We start from the raw sequence: 23035 nt of genomic DNA, 5'->3' as shown, positions 1-23035 counted from the left end.
GGCTCCGCCTCAGTTTTTGTCACATCAAGTTTTGTAAAGATCTCAGAGAGATGACTCATGATGTTGATAGCATCCCATACTGGGTTTTATGTTCTTGTCAGCAGTCACCCTGGCAATGAATAAACCATCTTTTCCAAATGTCTCATTTTGGAAGGTAAGTCTTCAGTTTCACAAACCTAATGTTCTGCTCATTGTCCCCTCATTACAGCAGATATTACAGAACAGCCTCATTGGTTACGAAGGAGCAGATTCAGCGCTCATGCTTTACATCCATCAGGTGTTCGACGAGCTTGTTGGTTTTTGTCTCTTGACTCTGTAATCATCTTTCTCTCAGCGAGCGGTGCATTGCTTTGGCACTGCGCCCCGCTGAGCGGCCTTTGAGTGTTTCCTCAGTGCTGATGCTGAAGAATCACAGACAGTGCTGTGTTTTAAACAAATTTGCATTATCAGACAAGGCGTGGAAAACAGATAGTCATGTTTGTAACTTGCAAATTTGATTGCAAATGAGAGTCAACCTAACAAACTCTCAGCTAATACAGCTGTTGCAGTAAATGTTGTTATTAAGTCATTTCCAAATCCTTCACAGGAAGAAAGCTGATTTTCACCGCAGCAGGAAATCAGGAAAGCAAAGTCCACCACAGCAGCAGCACAGGTAGGAACCATCTTACTCACCACTAACCCCCACCCCCCTTTTTAAAATCTACATTCAGTCCATAATCACACACCACACACTATATGATTGATGTAATGTGATTGTCTTCCTGCGACTCACTGGCGAAGATGAAAGACAAAGAGCTCAACACCCAAATAGAAGAAGATAATGATCTTGACTGAGTGTGTCATTTCCTTTGTTGTGTCCATGTGTTACGACTGGAATGAAAAGACTGATTTGATTGACGTGTAATCTAATTATAATCTCTGCAAAATTGAGACCATTTCATTCTGTTGCTTAGAAACAGACAGCTCTGTGTGGCAAGGACGACCTGTCAACTCCAGTAACTGTAGCAGAGGTAATTGTGCATGTTTTAAGTTGCACCTGTGTGAAAAGACACAATCTCACAGGGAAAAGTGTTGGAGGAGGAGACGTTGCAACTTTTAGAGATACAATGAAGGTGAGAGTGTGACCTCTCTTGAATAGAAATACGTACAGTATAGCGATGATCAAAGTCTGCTCATCCCGCTCAAGTACAACAGGGAATGCTTTTTGTAAGTTTGCTTTAAAATGCTCGAAAAAGTGCACTCTCAATTTTGTGCAAATGCTTCAGAATGATTTTCAGTCATGTTTTTCCTGTGGGTGCTTATTATAGTGTGACTGTACACAAGCTCTAACACACACCCCACCCACCAACAGGGACAGAAATGCCACCCAACAAACTGACACCCAAATTAGACCAGAAGCTGTCTGAATGCAGCTCTCACATCAGACAAAATATCACACCATTTACACTGTACATTTCTCTGTCCTCAACAAAATAGCTTTTGCAGGGAAGAACAGGAATAGTATCTCATTCGGTACCTGAAAGCTTGAGGAAAACCTATAGGGTCTGATTCAATTCAATTCAATTCAATTTAATTCAATTCAAACAACTTTATTAATCCCACAAGGGGCAATTAGTTTTGAGCAGCAGGTTGTTGTGGTTCATATAGCCTACATGGCCCACAATAAATAGTCAATAAATAAATAGTCAATACAACACATCAGAGAACATGGAGCTTAGAATGGATAATAAATATAAAAGCTTGTGATAGCCTACTGTACTGTATGAGTACCACATTGCTTTAAGAATTAAGAAATAAAGACAAAGAATTAAAAAAAAAACCCCTCTGAAGAATTTAAAAGTCTGAGTGCAGAGGGGACAAATGAGGCAACAGAGAGAATTCCCCTTACTTGGTCCTGGAGGAGACAAGTCCAGCATGATATGAGAGCAGTTCCAGGTGATTATTTTCTCTAGAGTTAAATTTCACATGAAAAACTGAGAAATTCAAATTAGTTGGAAGATTATCCGTCAAAGTTAGCGATTAGCAGTGAATTTGCCCTTCAACATTCCACAAGGCCTGTTTGATATACTGTAAGCAAAAAGCGCTTCAACAATCATAACATTATATGTCGACTGCGAGGAATGCCTCAGTTGGAGCTTCAAAGATTACAAGCAGACTCACTCTTGCTGCTAAGATAACACATTGCAAACACATTCCCACTCTCACAACATAAAAGTAAGCGATGCAAGGGAAAAGGTTGCTTGGAAACGCATGTATTAGATTATATTCAAATGCAGCTCCTTGTGTGCTTTCAGCGTCGCGGCGGCTGTTGTACTTGTGAGATTGAGTGGCTCTTACAGACACAACATCGCCACTTTGTAGCTGTAGCTCGTCGCCTCTTGAGAATTTTAATCCAAGGGGAGTGATGGGAAATAAATGTCTGTTTCAGTGCTGTGATGTTGATAGATCGGGGACACGGTGCAGCTGTCTTTCATGCCAGCTTCAGCCTGTGTTGGAGCTCCCTGGTTTGATCCACTCGGTATCTGTGAATTGGGAATGTGTATGCTCACAGAATCTGTTCAGTCCCATGAGGGGTAAAGAAAAGGCTGCACTCCTCATAAATTACATAGATTGATCTTGGCTTATCAAATTTCTCTCCGGTAATGGGGGAGACGCGGATGGATGGTCATGTCTGAAGAATGTCATGTCTTGGTTATCGCAGTTAACATTCATCAAACATGGCTGTCTCCAGCGTGCATGTAGAGAAATACTAGTGGTAGAACATCTACTGATGGTCCTCTGTGGTTCTGTGCTGTTTTGCAGTTTTGGTGCTCCTCGCCTGAGCCCTGTTTGCCCGTCCTTCTCATACATTAGATGCCCCTTCTCACCCTCTTAAACGCTTCTTCTTTACCAGGGCAGTCAGTCAGCCAGGAAGGGCATCCCAACTGTAATGAAGTCGGCCACTGATAGTCCTGCCTCCTCTTGGCTCAGCATCAAGGGCCAATTGCTCCTGCCTCACAGCCCTGAGGATTTAATGTTCTTTGCTCTCTGATCCGTCAAAGTCTCAATAAGTCCAGCTGTGGTGGGACCTTTCATGCCGAGGGTCAGAGTTCTTAGTGGTGTCCTTGATTTCATCAGAGTGGAGGGGATGAGATTGATGGTTTGTAGCAGGGATCCTCACCAGCCAACGTGGGTGTGATACCGTTCATTACTGGGTCTGAAACAACTTGTCTGGACATTGGAAACTTCCATCCTGTCGGCCAAGTAGGAGAAGATACTCAGACATTTCTCACAGCCGGATAGTCAGAGACAGCCCTCAACAATATAGGCCAAGAGTTGAGAGTTGACACCAAAAACAGATTCTCACCTCTGCAATGAGTTGTGCTTATTGGTTTCTGGCCCCAGTCTTTGTGTGGAGTAGCTGGCCCTCCAGATGCGTCCAGGATAACAATTATTATCCAGGAGTATAATTTACTGGGTGATCCACTGACCCTATAGTCAAAGATGTTGTATAATTCTCATGCCCAGATCCTCCATTAACCAGGAACCTGTGGGGCCCAATGCCTCCACAACTCAATCATCAAGGCTAATCTTAAGAAGTTAACCTCTTAAACCTTTTTTTAAAACCATGCTGTCAGTTTCAGTGCAGGTGAGACAGTTATCAGGCCAAGCCTTGTTAAGGGGCAGAGAGTGTGAACGCTGTAGCTTTGCCTTCAATTAGGCCATCCGACCTTCCATTTAATATCACTTTATCAAAGCGGAGATCAGGGCAGGGCTTATCTGTGGTGCAAAGTGACAGATTATAAATGAAAATGTACTCATCAGCAAAAAGGCCTCCACTCTAACCCCTATTTTGGAGTTAGGGGGTTGCATAATCAGTTAGTCAATACCCCAAGAGAGAAATACTACAACAACAATACCAATGAGCTGTAATTTTATGCAAAAAAGCATTTTCCCTTCAGGATGAACCACAATTTTAGGGATTCTCTGACTTCTTCTCTAGCATCAAAATTCAAAACATAATTAGACGATTAACCTCTTTAATCGAACCATCTCGTTTTATCAGTTTCCTCAGGCACAAAACACTGAGGTCAACACACATTTGAATTATAATAAATAAGTACATACAAAAACAACACTGATATACATATAAGGGCTCTTCACCTATGCAAACAATGCACCTGCTACATCTGTTACATTTTTTTTACTAAAATGTTACTAAACTAAATGAAAATAAAATCCTTGAATAATAACCTGCAGGTGTATTTATGCTTGTGCAAGCCAGAGAGGCTTTGCCAGATTTTCAGAGGGACACATCCACCTGGAAAATGGAAATTGAAGCTGCTTCCCTAAATGAGTCTCATGTCTCCAACAGCTTTTGTTATAGTGCTGCTGTCAAAACATTACACGCAATTTACATAAAATGCCCATCAACATAATAACACAGACATCTCCTCGTCAGTGTTTCCATTGGTTTTATATCATGTTGCAACAACCAGTGTTTAATAAGAGTTGATGAGTGTCTATTTATTCATGCAGTCCGTATAATGTTTGCTTTGGTGGAGGGAAGTCACGTGGATGAATAACATGATCTGATTAATGTACAGCTATGAATTTATGATGCCTAAGCCAAGAGCGTAATGTTTTTGAGGTTGTCTGTCAGTCTGTATCATTCTAATTAATGCAGCAGCAGTATATCATAAACAACTGTAGGACATTGCTTCAAATTTGATTCCTGTCAGAGTGTGGAGGTCAGAGGTCAAGGTCACTGGGACTGAGGTGATGGAATTTTTCTGTCAAATTCACTGTTCTGCAACAAAACTTCTGGCCATTATTTAGTGCTATGACTCATGAGGGGGGCGATTGTGACCACAGCGAGCATGAATATTTTTTTTTGTGATCAACTTTTTTTTTTATTGAAGATGCATAATATATATATGTTTACATAGTATACATGTTTACATAGTATACATACACCCCCCCCCCCCCCCCCTCAGTAGGTGCAAAAAGAACAGAGACACATATATTCAGGGCAGTAATAATATTGAAAATTGTGTACATTTATACAACATTTAACCCCCCCTCCCCCCCATACAGCGAGCATGAATATTAATGGAAATCTATGGAAACTGAACTGATAATTACTCTCTCGGGTCTCAACCCTCACCAGGGACAGTTTATGGACAATTTACACAACTACCACACTGCCCATTCACAATGAAGAAATCAGACTGGAACCTTTTTTCCTCAAATTATTACCCTCCATATGTTCTCCTTATTCTTCTCATGCCAGAAATGTTTTCATAATCTGCACAATTATCAACTCATGAACTCCACTGAGATGTATCCCAGTTTGCACTGAGGATACAGCACTCCTATAGACCACCTTTATTCAAAAAGAGATAATTGGTCCCTCTGTGGCTGCACACCAGTCGTCACACTATATATGCACAGAGAGGCTCTGCTGTATCCATGGTAACAGAGAGTTGCACTGATACACCAATTTTATTTGAGCAAACATACATCAATAAAACCATAAAGCTGCTAGATCCCTCTGTGTCTGCGCTCTCTTAAAAACTGGCTCACTCGCTGTGTCCATATGCTTTGTTTTTTTTTAAGCCTGTTTGAAATAGTAGCACGTTTACTGGTCCAAAAAAGGAAGAAAAAAGAGGTGATATGTAGATTTGTACATTGATGATTTGACTCGGACTTTGCTGGCGTCACTAACTGTGGAGCTGAAGGTCACTGCTGTTAAAATCCTCAGATGAGCAGAGACAGAGAGAGAGAGAGAGAGACAACGATAGACAGCTCAGTTGCAGCCCTGTTAGCTCCAGCTCTGAGGTCATTAAAGTTACTCCTCTCCATTTATTTTATTTTATTACTGTTAAAATATGAAGATAGAATATCAATGAATGGTATGATAATGATTTCCAGGGTATCCTGTACAAATTTAAGGGATAATTCTACAGCTAAGGAATATTTTTGATTCATAATGCAGTCAAATCGATCTAAGTTATTATATAACACTGGTATTTAGAATCACCACAGCACAACTCAGCACTCAACTCAGCAGTTTATTCATTTGTAAGCACACATGCTGAGTAATGACAGCGCCATTTGCAGGAGTTATTAGTGGAAACATCACTGGAGTGGACACACAGAGACATCCTCCCACCCCAGACACTCTTCAAAGTACCATCACTGTCACTTTGCTGTTTTTAATGTGGAGCAATAAGACAGCTGAGTCCAGCATTACTGCCAGTGGAATAGACTGCATGTTATCGTGCTGTCCCAAATGTGTGTGGGCACAACATTTCAGCTGGTGTTAATCTCCCATTTTTGTACTTTTTAAATATCACTAAATGTGACCTGTATATAATATTTAACTAAATGAAATACAATTCGTATCACTACAGTGGGTCAGAATACTTTTGTTTATACAAAACAGTGCAAAGCTATTCTATAAAAGTCATGACCAGAATCTATACTTAAAAAAAAATCTATTTGGTCTACTGTAGGTAACAGTGCAAATCTAATAAGTTACACAGTGTAGGACAAGAGGCAGCGTTGTTAGATTTATGGGAACTTTCCTCTCCAACTTGTATTATACTGAGCTCAGAGTACAGTTGATGACTTGAGCACAAAACAGATCAATAACAATCTGTAGAAAAAACTGAACTCATGAGTTGCATGAGCTGCACCAAACTATTTCTCACAGATGCAGCAAGTCCAAGGAAACAACACACAGGAAGTCATGGTGCAGATTTACATTGGCAGTCGCTCTACTTTCATTTAGTCATTATGTCTCTTTAATGCAGATAATGATTATAAGCAAAGTCCCTCAGAGGAGGTTATTGTAATTATATAGTTAATTAGTGATAAACACACTCTAGCATTTCCTTTCCCCCAGTGTGTAATTCACTCTTTGTAGTCGTGCCAGAAGATAGCAGCTGCCCTTGGGCCTCATTTACAAAATGGGTTTTGGCATCTTGTTTGAATCCCCCAAACTATGATTTCAAACCTTATGATTAAAGGATAAAATGTCTCAAATCTAATTGTGGCGTTAATAATTGAGCTAATCTTGTGATCTTTTAATGGCGGAGAGTCACAGCACTAGACACCTGTTTTGAATTTTAATAGTGAAATGTGTGCATATTCAGATTGCTCAGTATTACTTTCCAAAAACTTGCTTCCTGCTCAGTGTTGCCTGCTTTCATAAGAAAGTATTGAGCATAGTATGTATTTTACAGTATATATTTAAATCTACAGCTAATTGTTGTGTAGGAGATACTCTCAGATATTCTTTCATAAACTAAAACGTGGCCTGTCATTTAAAAAAAATCTAATTTATGAAGTTTTGTTTTGTTTTACAAATGAGGCCCCAGTGCACTTGATAGTTTTTTCTTTTTCTTTTGCAGACTGTTGAAAACATCCCCAGTCTCAGCACTGCCATATGCATTCAGGCTGAAGGCTGTTGCTGTGCAAAAAGAGACAATCTGTCTTTAGATTATCATCACTGTGGTATCACTTCCGTCTCTGCCAGTCTTATTTCTCTTGTGTGGATATGCTGCACGTGATTTCCATATTGATATTCATGAATCCTGCTCAAACATACAAAGTGACCATTACCAGCTGCACAAGACAGGACTGAACGCTGGTGACAGGTCTTTATGCTGCATTTCAGGATTTATGTCTGCATCTTCTGCAGGTTACATTACCTTCCTCCTGCAAAGCTTTTCTTTACTCTGTCAAGTCACATCAGACAAAATATGATGTACTGGCAATGTGGCAATAGTAATACAAACTACACATGTTCTCAGAGACAAAACTCACTTGGCCATGATATAAAAAAAACTCAAAAACAAATAGGACCTCATTAATAAAAAGGAGGACAGACAAAGCGTTAAAAACACATAAATGAATGTGTCATAAAGAAATAAAGAAAGCAGAAGTACAACCAATGTTTCAAGCAAAAGGCAAATATTACATCACTTATTAGTTTCAAAAGCTGCTGGCACTAATTGTTCTGTGGAGCATGTGGACATCTAACACTCGCACACGTTTTATGCTACTATTTCACTTTGAATCAGTGTTTGAACATCCTGGTTCGGTTTTCTGTATCTGTTTCTAATCATTCAAGCGCTAAAATAATTGTAGAGTCAGCCCAACAAGATACTTTAGACTTTTGTTAGGAAAAACAAACCTAAATGTTTAAAAGTTTTCAAACCACTTAGTTTTTACATCAATATCAATTTATACTTTAGAAATTGTGCAACCGAGGCATTACTGTGATATCAAACTGTGGTTTTGAAGCCACTTGACTGTCTGTGTCAACAAGCAGCAGTATACTGATCAATGAGCAGGAAGAAGCCTCTGATGCTGAGAGAAATGGATCTAATTATTGTTTTATCATGTGTGGCCACTAGAGAGCACTGTTGCATGCATAAACAATGGATGAGTGACCACAAATGAAGGCAGTACCCTGCAGATGCATATTAGAGTGTTATGTGAGTGTGTGTCTGTACCATACGCATGTCAAAGAATGTGGTCCCACAAGTATGCAATAGTTTGATATGTGTCCATTATGTTAATCTGACCTGTAGCCTGATATCCAATGGCTTTCAGTAAACAGCAATGCCATTTTTTTCCCATTTGAAGCCACTTACTGTCTTTTTCCCCTTGAATGAAAACGATGCACCACCACCGCAGGTCTCTGTTTGACATGGAAATAGAAATGAAAAATATTGCTTGTCATTGCTGTCAGACTCCATATACCCGGCCGATCAGACAGTGCTGCTGACATTTCCTATAGGTGTCTGTTTTATTGCCTTGGCATTTAGAGTGAAAGCTGTGCAGATCTCCCTGGCACATAGCTGGACAGAAAGAAAAAGGATGCATCTGGATCACAATCACTGTTTCCATGACAACATCAATGTTGACAACAGGGGGAAACGGGGGTCTGCCAGTGCTCATTAATGAGAAGAGAAGGAAACAACAAGCGGGTCCTGAATGGAGGTGGCTAAAATGACGTTAAAGTTGAATGAGTGAGTGTTGCTGCGCTCACAGTCGGCTGTTTTTCCTCTGCAGCAGTTGGAGGGGAAAATGTCTGATGCTGAGTTGAGCAGACGGACTCGCAAGTATCAATGTGCACAGGCTTAAGTGTGTTTGCCAGGGGAAGTCTCACAATGGCTCCTAATGCAGATTACTGCAGGCCTCTGTACAATAGACATAAAACCACAGCAAATAGCCATCTCTTGGTTTTAGATGAAAAATAAACTGAGATAACAGAACAAACACTTCCATGGGAATTGGAAACACTCCGGACACATGATACTTGTAGAAAACACTGCCACATGTTCATGCTCAGTGACAGAATTAACTATTAATCACTCTAAAGGCAATTTGTCTTGCATTTTAATAGGTTCGATATATGGTATTGTGATCAACAATGCTAAACATAGGGCACAGTAAACTCCAAATACTTTACTATTCCCAAACGATAAATGTAAAGCATCAGTAAGATGTCAAAGCATATCTTTTCAGCGTTCATCAGGCAGCCCAGCTGCTTGAAGAGATGAAATGAGGCATCTGATCTTTTTGTTTCAGTTGTGGAGGCTTTGGGGAATTGGGACACACTCAGAGGATATGATGAGCCGACAGAGATCTTATTAGCAAAGCCAGTGTGTATTATTCAAAGAGCTAAGGGATGCTTGTGTTGCAGCATCTGATTAAAATATTATTATCCTGTTGAACTTGATTTAAGTTTTGACAAGTAGAGCTTCTCTTCATCAGAGAAAGACTACATCGTTTTGGTTCATACTGTACTCGTCAAAATGAAGTCGTAGTTATACATGCCAACCAAAGTGACACACACTTCCTGCACTTCTCAAGTCATTTAAAGTTTCATAGCGACAGACAGTTTGCATGCGAGTCATCCTTTCTGTTTCATTTTGATTTATACGATTCCAAGCACCTTCTTCCTAATGTTAAAGAAAGCAGTGGTGCTTTGAGCTAAAGGCTAACATACTGTAGGCTACTCACAGTTGATGATGCCACTGTAACATGCTGTTAGCAGCCATGTTAACAGTCTTAGGAGTCACCTTGCCTCGAGTGAATGCATATGAATGATCATGATGGTGGTCGGAGGGGCCGTTTGGTGCACATTGACAGCCACGCTTCTGTCAGTCTGCCCCAGGGCAGCTACACACGTAGCTTACCACCACCAGTGTGAATGTGTATGAATGAATAATGGTTTCTGTAAAGCACTTTGGGTGTGGGGAAAAGCGCTAAAGTGTAAGCCATTATTATTATTAGTAGTATAGATGAGGTTGTGAGGCCTTAAGTTGATAAAACACCATGAACCTTTAAAGAAAAAAACAAGAACAACAAAAGTCTCCCATCTTAAAGAATAGTGAGTTATCAACGGTCTCTAACTTGACCTTTTTTCAGGTTTTTTAATTTGTGTTCATAACCATGGGGCAAAATAACGCTGGCTCTGTGGGGTGTGACGGGAAGTAGGGACAAGATTTATTACAGAGGAGTTGATCTGCATATTGGTGATGGACGACTACCTTCTGGCTTATGAGCAAATTGTAATCAAAGCTCTCACCAGAAGAATTTAAAATTTGATTACTTCGAGACAAGTAGAGCCCTTCAGAGGTAGTGTTTAACAACATCAGAGTCACAGTAACAGTTTTAACAGACTTGTATCTAATTAGAAACTTTACTTTATATCATTTAGTTGTCCAACAGAAGCAGAGAAAGACAGAATGTATTCTTATGTTAGGAACCTCCAAGGTTCTATCTGCATCATCACTCTGCAGGCCTCCACCTCCTTCAAATGCTCCTTTTTACATTTTATTAAAGAGGGTACAGCTGTTGGAAGTGGTGTTTTTTTTTTTTCTGTGGTTCCGCCATCTGCCATGTGGAGTAGCCTCACACTGTTCACTGACAGTGAGCCAGTCTTCTTCCTGCTTTGGTTGAGTACCCTCCTTTGTGTCGTGATCAGTCCTGCACAGTGTGTGAGAAATCATACCCGAGGACACTTCGAACAAACACATAGAAATCAGAGCAAAGAATAAACTGATATTCTTACAGATGGTTTTCTTTTCCTGCAGCTATGATGCTAAATTAATTCAGGAATTATCCAAGATATTTATTGGCACCTCCAGTGGCAAAATGGTGATGATCTCAGTTGTTCTGTCCATCTGTCACAACAATATTTTGGTTCAGAGCTCAACCTCCACAGGTCATAACATTTGATCTAATGGATCCAGCAGTGATTTCTTATTGCTCACTATGGAATTTTTGACTCTTCTTTGTGCATTACCTTTTCTTCATTTTTTCATTAAATCATCTGTTTTATTTAATCTCACTAGTATAACCATATGGGCTCTTTGCACAGCTCCACTACTTAATGAATTTAATGCTGCTCCTTTGTTTCCTGTCTCACATTATTGGACAAACTGATTAATCCAGGTGTGTCTGACCATTGTGACTACTTAAACACACCTGGATTAATCAGTTTGTCCAAAAATGTGAGACAGGAAACAAAGGAGCAGCATTAAGTTCAGGAAGTATTGGAGCTGTGCAAAGAGCCCACTGGTCTGTGGTAGGGGTAGTGGCTTGCATTCGACAACAAATTATTGTCATCACTTGTCACTAACGACATATATCTCAAAATTAGTGGCAAGTCTGTGTAAACTAGGTAACTACCCAGCTGTGTGAAAAGGGCCAAATAATCCTCTCACAGGCAATGGCTAACACCAAGAATGAATAGTAATAACAAATGGACAAATAAATGCAAGTTTATAACTGAGCAATGTGTCTTCACTGGTTTTAATGGATAGAAATCGAATCTGTGAAAAAGGGCCCTATACTATGCAATTAACCATTTTAATGCTAACCTTTCCATTCAAAGTCTATTATCAGAGGCAAGGTTTCACCTTTGCACCAACAATGCAATTAGTTGCTCTGTGATTACGCAAGGCTGCTTAGGATGCTATTGATGTCCCACTTCCAAACCCTGCTTGTGGTCACATCGTAAACGTACAACAGAGTCAGAAAAGCAACAGATTCAGAGGATCTGTTTGTTCTGTTCCTAATTTGTCCCTTATTACCTTTGATTTTCTTTTGTTCTTTTCTTGGTACATTCTGGATCTTAATGATATGCTAGAAAACCCAAGATACTGTATGTCCATTTGTGTTGTTCTGCTCTGTGCAATATATACATTTGAAGTGTTAACAGTTGGCATGAAACATTGTTGTACGAGACTACAGCGAGTGTTTCAGTATGATCATTGAAAAATAAACTTCTGTACTGCTTTGAAGTTGAACCAATCTGTATTACCCTTTCACAAAAAGGGCTGACATCTCTGATAGGGGTGGTATCCTTAAAGGCCAGGTGTCTGAGCAAGGTAACATCTGGTGGGGAGGCTCCTTTTCATCCAAGCAAGAGGCAACAGATGCTTCATCTGCACCACATCACCTCCATAGAGATGTTCTATCTTGAGATGAAACAGACTGTGGGAGTGACAGATTAATAGTATGCCTTTTGGGACAAGTGAGCGTTAATGAACATAGTTTTACATGTTCATTTATGCACCCTAGCATTATAAACACAACAACAAACTACTGACAATACCATGTGTAACCAATTGATCTGTGGCCACTTTGCTTTCCTGCTGCCGGCAAAGCAGATTTCACGTGGTAGCTCTGGTCAATATCTCTGACCTGGTTATCCAGCTGCTTTCCAACACCATCTGTGTCGATACACAAATTCATTAGAGATGATGCCCACAGACAAAGCATTGGTCATGCAGCTGTTGATCTATAATGCTATTTTAAAAAGGAAAAAATAGAATTGACAGCTCAGCATATGAATGTAGGTTGGTTGACTGACCAAATGACCATAAGTCTCTAACCTCTTTGGGATCTCATTGTATACTGAGCCGGAGCAGTGAAAGTGTGTCACACTGCAGCAGCTTTTTGCACTGTCGGTGGCCTCAACAATTGGGGCATACAATTGAGATTGGGCAAAGCCAGAGGACAGAAAAACATCGGAAATCAGTTCTACTTTGCCTGACATGGTCCATTTGTGTGTGTCCATTTCAGACGATGGTCTTAGGCTTGAGTCTGTACAGAAAGGATCACCAAAGACTGCGCGAAGTAGGGGAAAGAAGACAATTGACATGGCTACTCTGCGACGCCAACCAAGATCCAGAGCCTCCTCAACTCGGCAGGATCGTGGTTCCTGCTCTTCCACTGCTTCTTGCCCTGTTTTCTCTGGACCATACAGTGACCAAGAAGAAGACCCTCCATTGCGACGCCTATCCTCTCCTCTCCTCTCCTCTAAAGGCTCTCTTTCCAGTCTCCAAGGCTCTTCCAGCACTAAAGGTTCCCTGTCTAGCTTTCAGGGCTCTATTCCCTCTCTCCAAGGATCATTACCAAGTCTCCAGGGATCCCTGACCAGTTTTCAGGGCTCTTTACCCAATCTGAGTGGAGCAGTGTCTCGGTTGAAGAGGCTGTCGCTGTGCAGCCTTGACAACTCAAGCCCTAGCCCCAGCCCCAGCCCCAGTGAGCAGAGTACCAGCCCTGGCCCACAGAGTGGCAATGGCAGCTCCAGTGATGATGATGGAAGTTGGGACACAAATAGCTGGAGCTCAGGGGCCACCTGCCTGTTACGAACTCCTGCTAAGCAAGATAGCACAGAGGCATCAGGGGAATCAGATGGTAAGCCTTGCACCACTGACCAGGCGTCCGGTACCAAGTTAGCTGAGCCTGAAATTATTTACCAAAATCTTATCTTCTCACGCCCTGCTGCTAAAGCTGAAAGCAAAGATGATTCTGCTCCCGAGATAGTTTCCACAGTGCTCAGGAAAGATGCAGGAACACAGAGTATTTCCTCACCTTGCCCGGGTAAGAGCACTGCTTCAGCCTCGTGTCATCAGCGAGATGAGAAGACCGAGGACAGGCGCAAGTTCTCACAGTTTCTGAATGAGGTGACCTGCAGGGTTCTGAAAACGAATGGCGGTCCTCCTCAACAAAAGTCCACCCTTCGACATCGCCACTCATCTCCTCCACCGCCACCACCATCAACCCCATCTCATCCACCTCCAACAACTACTCTACATTCGACCCCAATGAACCACCAAACACCACTGCCGCCACCACCATCTGCATCGGCAACAAACCTGTGGTACAGCCCAACTAGTGTAAACCTGCAAACCATCAAGGAGTATGATTCAAAGGACATTGCCACTTCCATTCATCAGTGGAGCAAGACACTTCCAAGCTGTAAGGTCCTGGAACCTGGAGATGTGTTGAGGAAAGTTAAAGGGGAAAGTTACTCATACCAGGAGCACGACCTGGAACATTGTACAAAGATCCAGGCGCAGCCCTCCACTGGAAGACTTTATTTAGAGACAGACATTGACAGAGTGAGGCGGCTTGATGACCTAGTAGCTAATGGCACCCTCGGGAAGGAAAGGAATGAAAAAGGACCGGAGAAGGGTATGGAGAGAGGGAAGGAGAAGGAAACCAGGATTCAATGGGAGAGGAATGGAGGTTTGGGCATGGAGAAAGGGAAGGAGAAGGAAAAGAGAAAAGAAAACCCCTGGGAGAGAGACAGAAGTGCTCAGAAGGGAAAGGAAAGGGATAAAGGGAGAGAAACGCCCTGCTGGGAGAAAGAAAGAAGGAAGGAAAGAGGGAGAGAAAAAGAGAAGAAAGTGGTGCTTGGCAGTTATGAGCCTCCTCCTCCTCAGTCGGCTTCCAGTGGACGGAGTAACCCCTGCCCTGTCTTCAGTTGGCCAGAGGGATTTCCCAGAATGTCCTACAGGTCTACCTCACTGCCCAGACCTGTCAATATCACTGTGAGTACCCCCGCAACAGCTTGTTCACTTGAATTGACAAAATAGAGGCTTTCTAACCTACCCCTTGTGGTAGAGCAGTGAAGTTTGGGTTGTATTGTTGTGACTCCCCGGTACAGTTTGAGTTCCAAACCTAGAAAAGTGCAGGTTTATTGACAATTGGATCAGTGCCAAGTGTTTTGGGGTGAATCCACACACAAGCGAAAGTTTGTACAATTGAAAAAAAAGGAACCAGCCCCATCCAGAAGGCCATTTTGATCAGAAATATTGTGGAGTGCAATGTAGAACAATTAAGACTAGTGAAAATGCAAGAAGAAAATTGTCATTAGATCAACATGAGTTAGTTAAGCCATATTTGAAGAACGTGACCCTGGTTGCACTGTAGAGTCCACAAAACACAACCTTTTCGCCAGACAAGATTTCTGACCACTACGTTCAATTACATATTTCTGCCTTCCTACAATATCTGAAATCATAATTACATATAAATTCAAGGGCAAAAACAACATTTTGTGATAGTTCTTTTAGAAAATCAACATTAATTGCAGGGTTGTGAGTGATGCATTACTGTACACATCCACCGTGGCCTCCACACTTTATTTATACTAGGGGTAGGCTATATTACTACCTGCAGTGCCAGCAAAATGTTGACACTGGAATGAATGAATGAATGGATTAATGATTGATTGAATTAATATTTTTTTTCTGTGTCATGCCACCATTGTGGCCCATCCCATATGGGATTCAAGACACATTTACTAAGAACATCAAAAACTAGAAAATCCTTCCTGTTGGCATTACCCACCACACAAATACAGTACATACAACACAAAAACTTACAGTAAGACTACTAACAACATATAGCTCTTCTTCTCATTGCCCAAGCCTTGTCATGATACGAAGAAAATGCATACTGTATATCAAACTGCAAAAGACGCTTCAGCTTCTCTACGTCGTCCAACCACACAAATTAATTTTTGGGGTCTATCTTACTAAATAGTCTTCATCTAACAGTCGTAGAGTGGACAGTATAACACAAAATGCATTTCATTCTCCACATCTTTGAGATCACACAAAGTACAAATTCTATCCTCTTCCGTTATGCCTACATACAGTATCTGCCTGTCTCGATATGAAGACCAAGTATACCGGTCCACTGGATGTAAATCATGAGGTGCAGAACTGTCCAGTGTGAATGGAATTCCTGGAGAAAGCCTCCCAGGTTACACAAAAGCCTGTCAACAAATTGTATGAGGACTTTTTCTCTCTCAAAAAAAAGTGTGAATATTTGGCACTGATGTTGTCAGACTAAACTAGGTGATGTTGCATCCCACTGTCTTTCTCCCAACACCTCTGTTGGCAGTGGAAGAGTGTAAACTATACCATCTGCCTCAAGGTTTGCCAGCCGCTGCTTTTAGTGTGATATCAAAGAGACCAATAGGAGAACATGAAGACTATCTTTAGACTTATTAACATGTACCATATGGACATGTTGTAGTGAAATATGGTGTCAGTTACATTATGATAAGTAAAAAATACTTGGTAAAAGTTTGATAGTGGTAATTTCTAATCGCCTAATTCTACATTTGAATATTTCAACTGCATATTTTTAGACAGTGTACAGGTTAGAAACAGTTGCAGGCTGTTTGCAGTTTGACATCAAACACTTGAACACACAGGATCAAGCAAGATATCGCCCACATCTCCAGTTGCTTAGATTTTATTACATCATTATGCACTTTTACTTCATTATGAGTTATTGTGAGAAATTAAGAAATTATTTCAGAGAGAAATATATACTCTTTGCACAGCTGTGTGTCATGTTTCCTTGCAGTGAGTGGATGTAGATTGCTGAAAATCATGTGCAAATTGAATAAGATTACACAAGCCTCTGATGATTTCACTCTTTATTCACAGCTTTGAAATAGTGTATTGCATCACATTCCTCCTTGTTAGTTCAATATTGCTCTTCTCAGACTTATTAGAGGTGAATCATTTATGTGTGGTGTTTTGCTTAATTGCATCTGACACATCACCCACTTGCCATACAGAATAAAGTATAACAACATGATTATTCATTAACGTGATGTAAATGGGAAATCTGAATTTATCTTGTCCTCTACATGCACAGGAATGTAGTGCATGTGCACAGCATATCCATACACAGACTTGCCCTATTCAAACACAAAATCAAAGCATGACCTGCAGTTTGAATGAATCTTTTCTCACTAGATGTGCACTTTCACAGCCAGGATGCTCTCAAAGGAGTGCTATGGTAAAGGTCTATATTACTTCTCATTTAAATGCATTAGCATCTTTCTGCCCTGCAAACATCCAACACAGAGTGTTAGCAAAGAGGAAGTACTGGTCCCTTTGGCATTGAGTATTAAAAATACATCCACCCTTATTTACTGTTTATTTACTCAGAGCCTAGAGTAAAAGAGAAAGGAAGGGGATTCAAACAAATTTTACTATGCTGCTTGGCTGCCTGTGTGAAGGTGGCTAAAATATTAATAATTTAAGCTTCTTGTGCTTTTGAGCCTCAGGCATAGAAATGCCACTAGGTGTTATGCCCTCTCACACCACGCTCTATGTTTGTACCTGTGTTCTGCTGCCTAATGGGTAGACCTTGACCAATGTCCAACAGTGAGGAAGAAGGGAGATGTTTGGGATGCAGCTCTCTGATTAGAATTTATTCACTGGATGGCAGCTCCCATAGCAACTGTTCAGCTGATGAATGGGTGTATGCAGTGAAAGGAATACATTCGATATCACGGCACAAAACTGCTGTATGGCAGCCTTTCACACAGTGACTTGAGAGTGGGTCATTCAACGGACAAGCTACAGATTCTTTCAAGCAAATAAGGAGAAAAAGCTGAAATGTGAAGATTGTCCTTTGCACTCGGCATGTGTGCACATAAATTAAGAGAAAATCATGTTCTATGACGTCAGTGATGACTTCTCCAGTTGTGCGAATTAGCATGACATATTAAATAGCAATAGATATTCTGTCAGTCTCTACAATAAAAAGGTAAATACAATCAAAAAGAAAGAAGTTCAACATTAATTCTAGCATTTTGCCAATAACTAAGCACGATAATAGTAACCAAAGGGTACCCAAACTTTTGCATGGGGTACTCTGTACTTTAAAGCGCATGAAAGAAATAAAGTAACAGTACACACATTTATTTCTGTCTGTAATTATACTTCTACACTTTTTTTCCACTTCAAATATCAACAGAATTTGCCCTGCGGCGCCCTGATATTTGCATACAAATGACATAATGAAGAGTTATAATCCTCTGCTTTTCAGTCCTGATTGATTTGGCAACATACAGTATGTGGTTACTGATGGTAAACGCTATTGTAGGAGTGGCATAAGCTCCAGAGTTTTGTTGAAAATGTCAACCCCTGTGGGCAGCAGGCAAACCCTCAGCAGCTTCTGTCTGTGAGACAAAAGAGCAACTAGTGTGTGTGTGTGTGTTTACAATGCAGTTAAAAATAAAGGTTAAAAGAAACAACGGCTTACAGGATTCATTCAAGGCAATACTGAACTCTAGAATGAATGCTGGCTTCCTGCGTTACATGAAAGCCAAGGCTGCAGCAGCCTTTTGTCTTCCTCGTTACATACTACATGCATGCAGTATTTTCAGTGAGTAGCAGCATCCAACAGTTATAATGAAGACTGCTGGTATTCGGAAATGGTGGTCATGAAGCTGAAGAGCTGAGTACCACTATTCCATCTAATTTAGGGTTTTAGGTCTGGCGCACCTCTGAACATGACCGGTGTCACTGACGGGTGTGGTCCTAACTGTGCTCTGTTGCACCAGTTAGCACCCGATTTGCTCATTCATTATTAGTTTTATCTTATATTTTTATGGTTGCCAACCATCTTAGTCTCAACATTGTTGAGAACATGTCTGTAACCAGCATTCAGTTGGGGGTGTTGTGTTCTCCCTCTCTGTTATAGCAATACCAAAATGAAGGCCAACGTTGTACACTTTTCACTGAATGAATGCACAGCCATAGTAGCTGCGGCTGCAGATTATCATTCAGTGTTGCCTTCCAGGAATGCCAATCCACTCCTCCTCCTCCTCCCTCTCTCTCTAGGCGTGCCCTCCCCACACAGAGGGATGCTGGGATGGAGGGATGGACAGAGGGGATTACTGAGCGTTGTCTCATTCAGTAGCAGTATGAGTCATCCTGCTGTATCACTCAAACTGTTTGTAACACCCACGCAAACCACACAACATCACCAAGCATGGCTTACACGTCCTCACAAACACACACTGCACTCTCACAAACCACATGTCAAAATGTGGAATACCTGTGGCATTCATTACACCTTGCTGAATCCTTAAACTGTGAGTCCTGTGGCTGGCCAAAACCACATGCAACATGGAGCATGCACATACGTCTAGGCTACAGCTGCACACAAACAAAGAATCAATAGGCTATCTGACTTCCAGACCTCTATTTAGCTCGTGACCATCAACACATATTCAACAGTTTTACCACGTAGCATTAGTAAAGTAAAAAAAAAAAATGTTTGTTTGCTTTTTGTGGTGGACCTTGCCTGCACATAGGTATGCTCTGCCATGTTGACTCTGGACACTAGGGACTGCACTGAGTAGTAATTGGTTCTGCACCAAAGAATTAAGCTTAAGCGAAAAATGTAAATGGTAACCGCGCATGTGAGACCCACGTCATACATAATGCATGTGCAACAAACAAATGTATGCAAACATGGTCCTGTTCTCCAATTTATCTCTATAGGAAGTTTACGAGGGCATGAGGGTGCATAACTGAGTAGGTGGCAGGTGTCACCTCCATCTCATCTCTGATATAGCTTATACGTATTTTTAGATCATGTTGCACGTGGGCTGTTTTTCGAAACATATTTATTTGTCTTCTTGCTATGACTTAGACGAGAAGATTGATACCACTCTTGTATGTTTAAAAAATGATAAAATGAATTAAGCTTATCTTAGATTAGCCTGTTAGCATTAACAAGACTAGAAACGGAGGGAAAAACACTGGAAACCCCTGTGTGACACAATTTATGAGTTTATATTGTATGTACATTTAATTTTACTTACTAATTAAACCAAGGACATATATAATGAGCTTTTGTGGTGATGCTAGGCTCAGTTTTTCTTATCTTTAGACAGAGCCACGCTAACTGTTTCCACTTCACCACAGTAAGCTTTCCTGCTGTGGTAGCTGTGGGGAGATATTCTTTTAAAAATGATTTTCAGACATTTCGCTTTGTTTACCTTCATACTTTTCCTCCCCAAAACATTCCATGTTCTGACATTCATCTTTTTCTGTTTCTCTTGTCCCCTTTCAGCAACTACAATGTAAGGGCCTTGGGCACTTTCTCTGCATTTCTGCAGCACACAGCAATTTTCTTTAGCGCTGCTAATCTGTCATTTCTTCCTCTGTCTTTCTTTTCACTTAATGCTCTCAATACTGATATTGTTTGTGTGCCGGGAGTGAGAAATAATGGATATATTTGTTTGCTGAGACTCTGAGAGCTCGTTAAACACCAGATAAGAGGCACTTCACAGCAGGCAGTGGCAGCAGCAGCGCCAGATAAATCTGCTTGATAAATATATCTAATCATTTCACCCTCTCTTCTTGTCTTCCTACCAGGAATCTGATGGAGAGATGCAGCATGACACGAGGTTAGCCACTTTCACTCTCACCTCTTCTCCTCTCCGGCTGTGACACCACCAGCACCAGCACCACCACTACCACACCTCTCTCTCTTTTTCTTCTTCTGCTTTCCATCACTCCCATATAACCCCTCCTCTTTCCATACACCTCCTCCTGCTCCATTCAATTCTCAGCTCCCTCGCTCACTTGCTCTCTCTCTCTCTCTCTCTCCCCTCGTCTCTCTCTGCCTACCAGCTTGTCTCCAGTCAGAATTAGAGGAGGCTTTTTCTAAATGCATGCCGCTCTGAGGGGATGCACAGGCACATGAATATTGTGATCTTATCGGCTGAAAATGAGGCGAAAAGCGTATAAACGGTAAGGCGAGAGAGAGGAGAAGTGCATGCCATGGTGTCGTTAACTGCTCTGTGATAAGTGTGTGTACTTGCTTTACCACACTTGTGAAAATAATGACTGTTGCGAGTGCTCTTTTTTCTTCCAGCTGTTCTGCCGGTCTGTCCATGTGTTGCATAGTCTGTGAGGTTTGGCAAAAAAAAAAAAAGGGTTGGGTAGACAGTTGTGCGATCAACAGTACAGCATGTCTGGAAAACGTGAATACAGGTTGTGCAGTGTGTGAGTAAACTGAAGCTTTTTGTCAGTGTGATCTCTGCAGCAAAGGAAGTGAGGTTGCTCAGGACTATGATTTAGTTGAAGTAAATCAAGTTTTTCTTTTTCTTCTTTTTTTTTTTGCTCACTTGATTCAACTGTCAGTTGGATTTTACTGCCATGAGAATAATGGGGCGCCAAATGTTTTCACAGCCGTCAATTACGTAACTCTCATTTTCATTCATTGGATACGATGATACCACCGAGAGGCAATTATGGCTGAGCAAGCGCATCATGAGGGAGAAAGTTGTTCTCATTAAACTAAACTCCTCACCTTGTGTAGCCCAAGAAAGAAAGAGATGTATAATGTTGTCTTCCACCTGCTGAGATGAAAAAGGGCACGTGATGACTTTATGATGCAGTGAGTAAATCACCATGTCTTCCTCTATATGCCGCCTTAAGGTGGCTTCATAATCTGCATAACATGCTCAGAACATCTAGAAGTTAATTGCTTTCACCCTCAGTCTCAACTCCCAGCATGTACTGTAAGAAAGCATTGATTTTGGAGATGATCCCCGCTTCCTGTTATATAATTAAAGCAAACAGCACTTTGGATGAGGTGCTGTCCAGAGGGAAACTTTGGGTCTTTGAAGTGAGTTTCAAACTTCCTGTACAGTGGAAAGAGCTTTAATTAATCTGGTGGGGAAAAACGATGTGGAATGAACAGTGCGTGCTAACCCTTTCAGCACTTTGAGTTACGTTAGCTTGTAATTTACTTACTTGCTTAATTTACTTTGTGTCTTGGCGAATGTAGAAGGGTAGGCATAATGATCGTTGTCCTCAGCCAACTCCTTTTTGGCCTCATTTAAGAGTATGTTGCACATCACATTAAAGTATTGACAGATAGTTGTCCAGATGAAGATAACAGCTGGAATGTAAAACAACTGTTTAAGTATTCAAAGATAGTTTTTTATTAAAAAAGGAAAAGGAAAAAATGAAGTGTAATGAATGGAAAGATGGCATAAAAAGTAGTAGAGTGTCAAGCTTTAATCGTGTATATGGAATGACAGGCAGTGCTCTTTTAGATTTATTCAATATTCCTTGTCAAAAAATGACAACAAAACAACTGAACGTATGACGTTTTGATGCATAATTCATCTTCAGTTTTATTTGGTGGTGGTGGTGGTGGTGGTGGTGATGGGGGGGGGGATTTGGTGAGCCAAAAGTGCCACACAAACATTTGATTATTTTAAGAGTTAAATACTTAAAATGGATCCCAAGCTGTGAATTAATGAGTGTTGAAGGCTGTCCAAACAAATCATCAGCTCCAACCACCAGCAACACACCATGCACTGCTCCTCCTCGGTTTTCTGAAATGATTCTTGTCATAGATAATAAGCCATCGCTTATCACTGAGAGCTGTTTTGATCTTTACTTGTAAGCTCAATTAGATCAATGCCAACAAAATTGAGATTATCGCGCGCTGACAAAGCATTTCAAATCCCTGTCTTCACATGCAGTACGAACAATGTGAACAGAACATGAGGGAGTAGGCACATTTAGAGAATATTAGTCAAATAAAATGCAGTTATGAGACTTATGACTTTTTGATTAAAGTAAATAGTTGAAACCTCGTTATAAGTCAAATTTTTTTTCCATCTTGTGCTCATTTTCTGCGTCAAAGTTTCATGTATTTTGGATGGCTGTAGCTGCTGTTCTTCATTTATTTTTAGATTATTAATTTCTTCGTTATGAGGTGATTTGCTGAGCCTGTGCACTGGTGCCAGTCAGACAGAGGAAAATTCTGAAGCCTTCCAAAGACTAAAATACAAACATCACTGTCAAACTACAACTGGAAGCTAAAATAGGGATGCTGAAAAGTGTGTGGCATGTGCAAGGACAAATATTCCTCTTAAGTGAAAAAAAAG

At 41.0% G+C, this 23035-nt stretch overlaps 1 protein-coding gene across 1 annotated transcript in view; it reads left to right on the top strand.

Moving 5' to 3' along the window:
- The first annotated feature begins 12943 nt into the window (after window positions 1-12943).
- begain (brain-enriched guanylate kinase-associated) overlaps window positions 12944-23035 on the top strand; it is a 56485-nt gene continuing 46393 nt past the window's right edge. Inside the window, exons 1-2 of the mRNA XM_085767475.1 lie at window positions 12944-14849; window positions 20502-20533. Coding sequence (XP_085623601.1) covers window positions 13065-14849; window positions 20502-20533 — 1817 coding nt within the window. The 5' untranslated portion in view covers window positions 12944-13064. The remainder of the gene's footprint in view (window positions 14850-20501; window positions 20534-23035) is intronic.

The sequence above is a fragment of the Trachurus japonicus genome, chromosome 22, assembly GCF_045865225.1.
Source record: "Trachurus japonicus isolate A0001 chromosome 22, Traja_1.0".
NCBI classification, from domain to species: Eukaryota; Metazoa; Chordata; class Actinopteri; order Carangiformes; family Carangidae; genus Trachurus; species Trachurus japonicus.
Note: the sequence above shows the minus strand (reverse complement) of the source record. Positions and strands in the feature narration are given on the sequence as shown.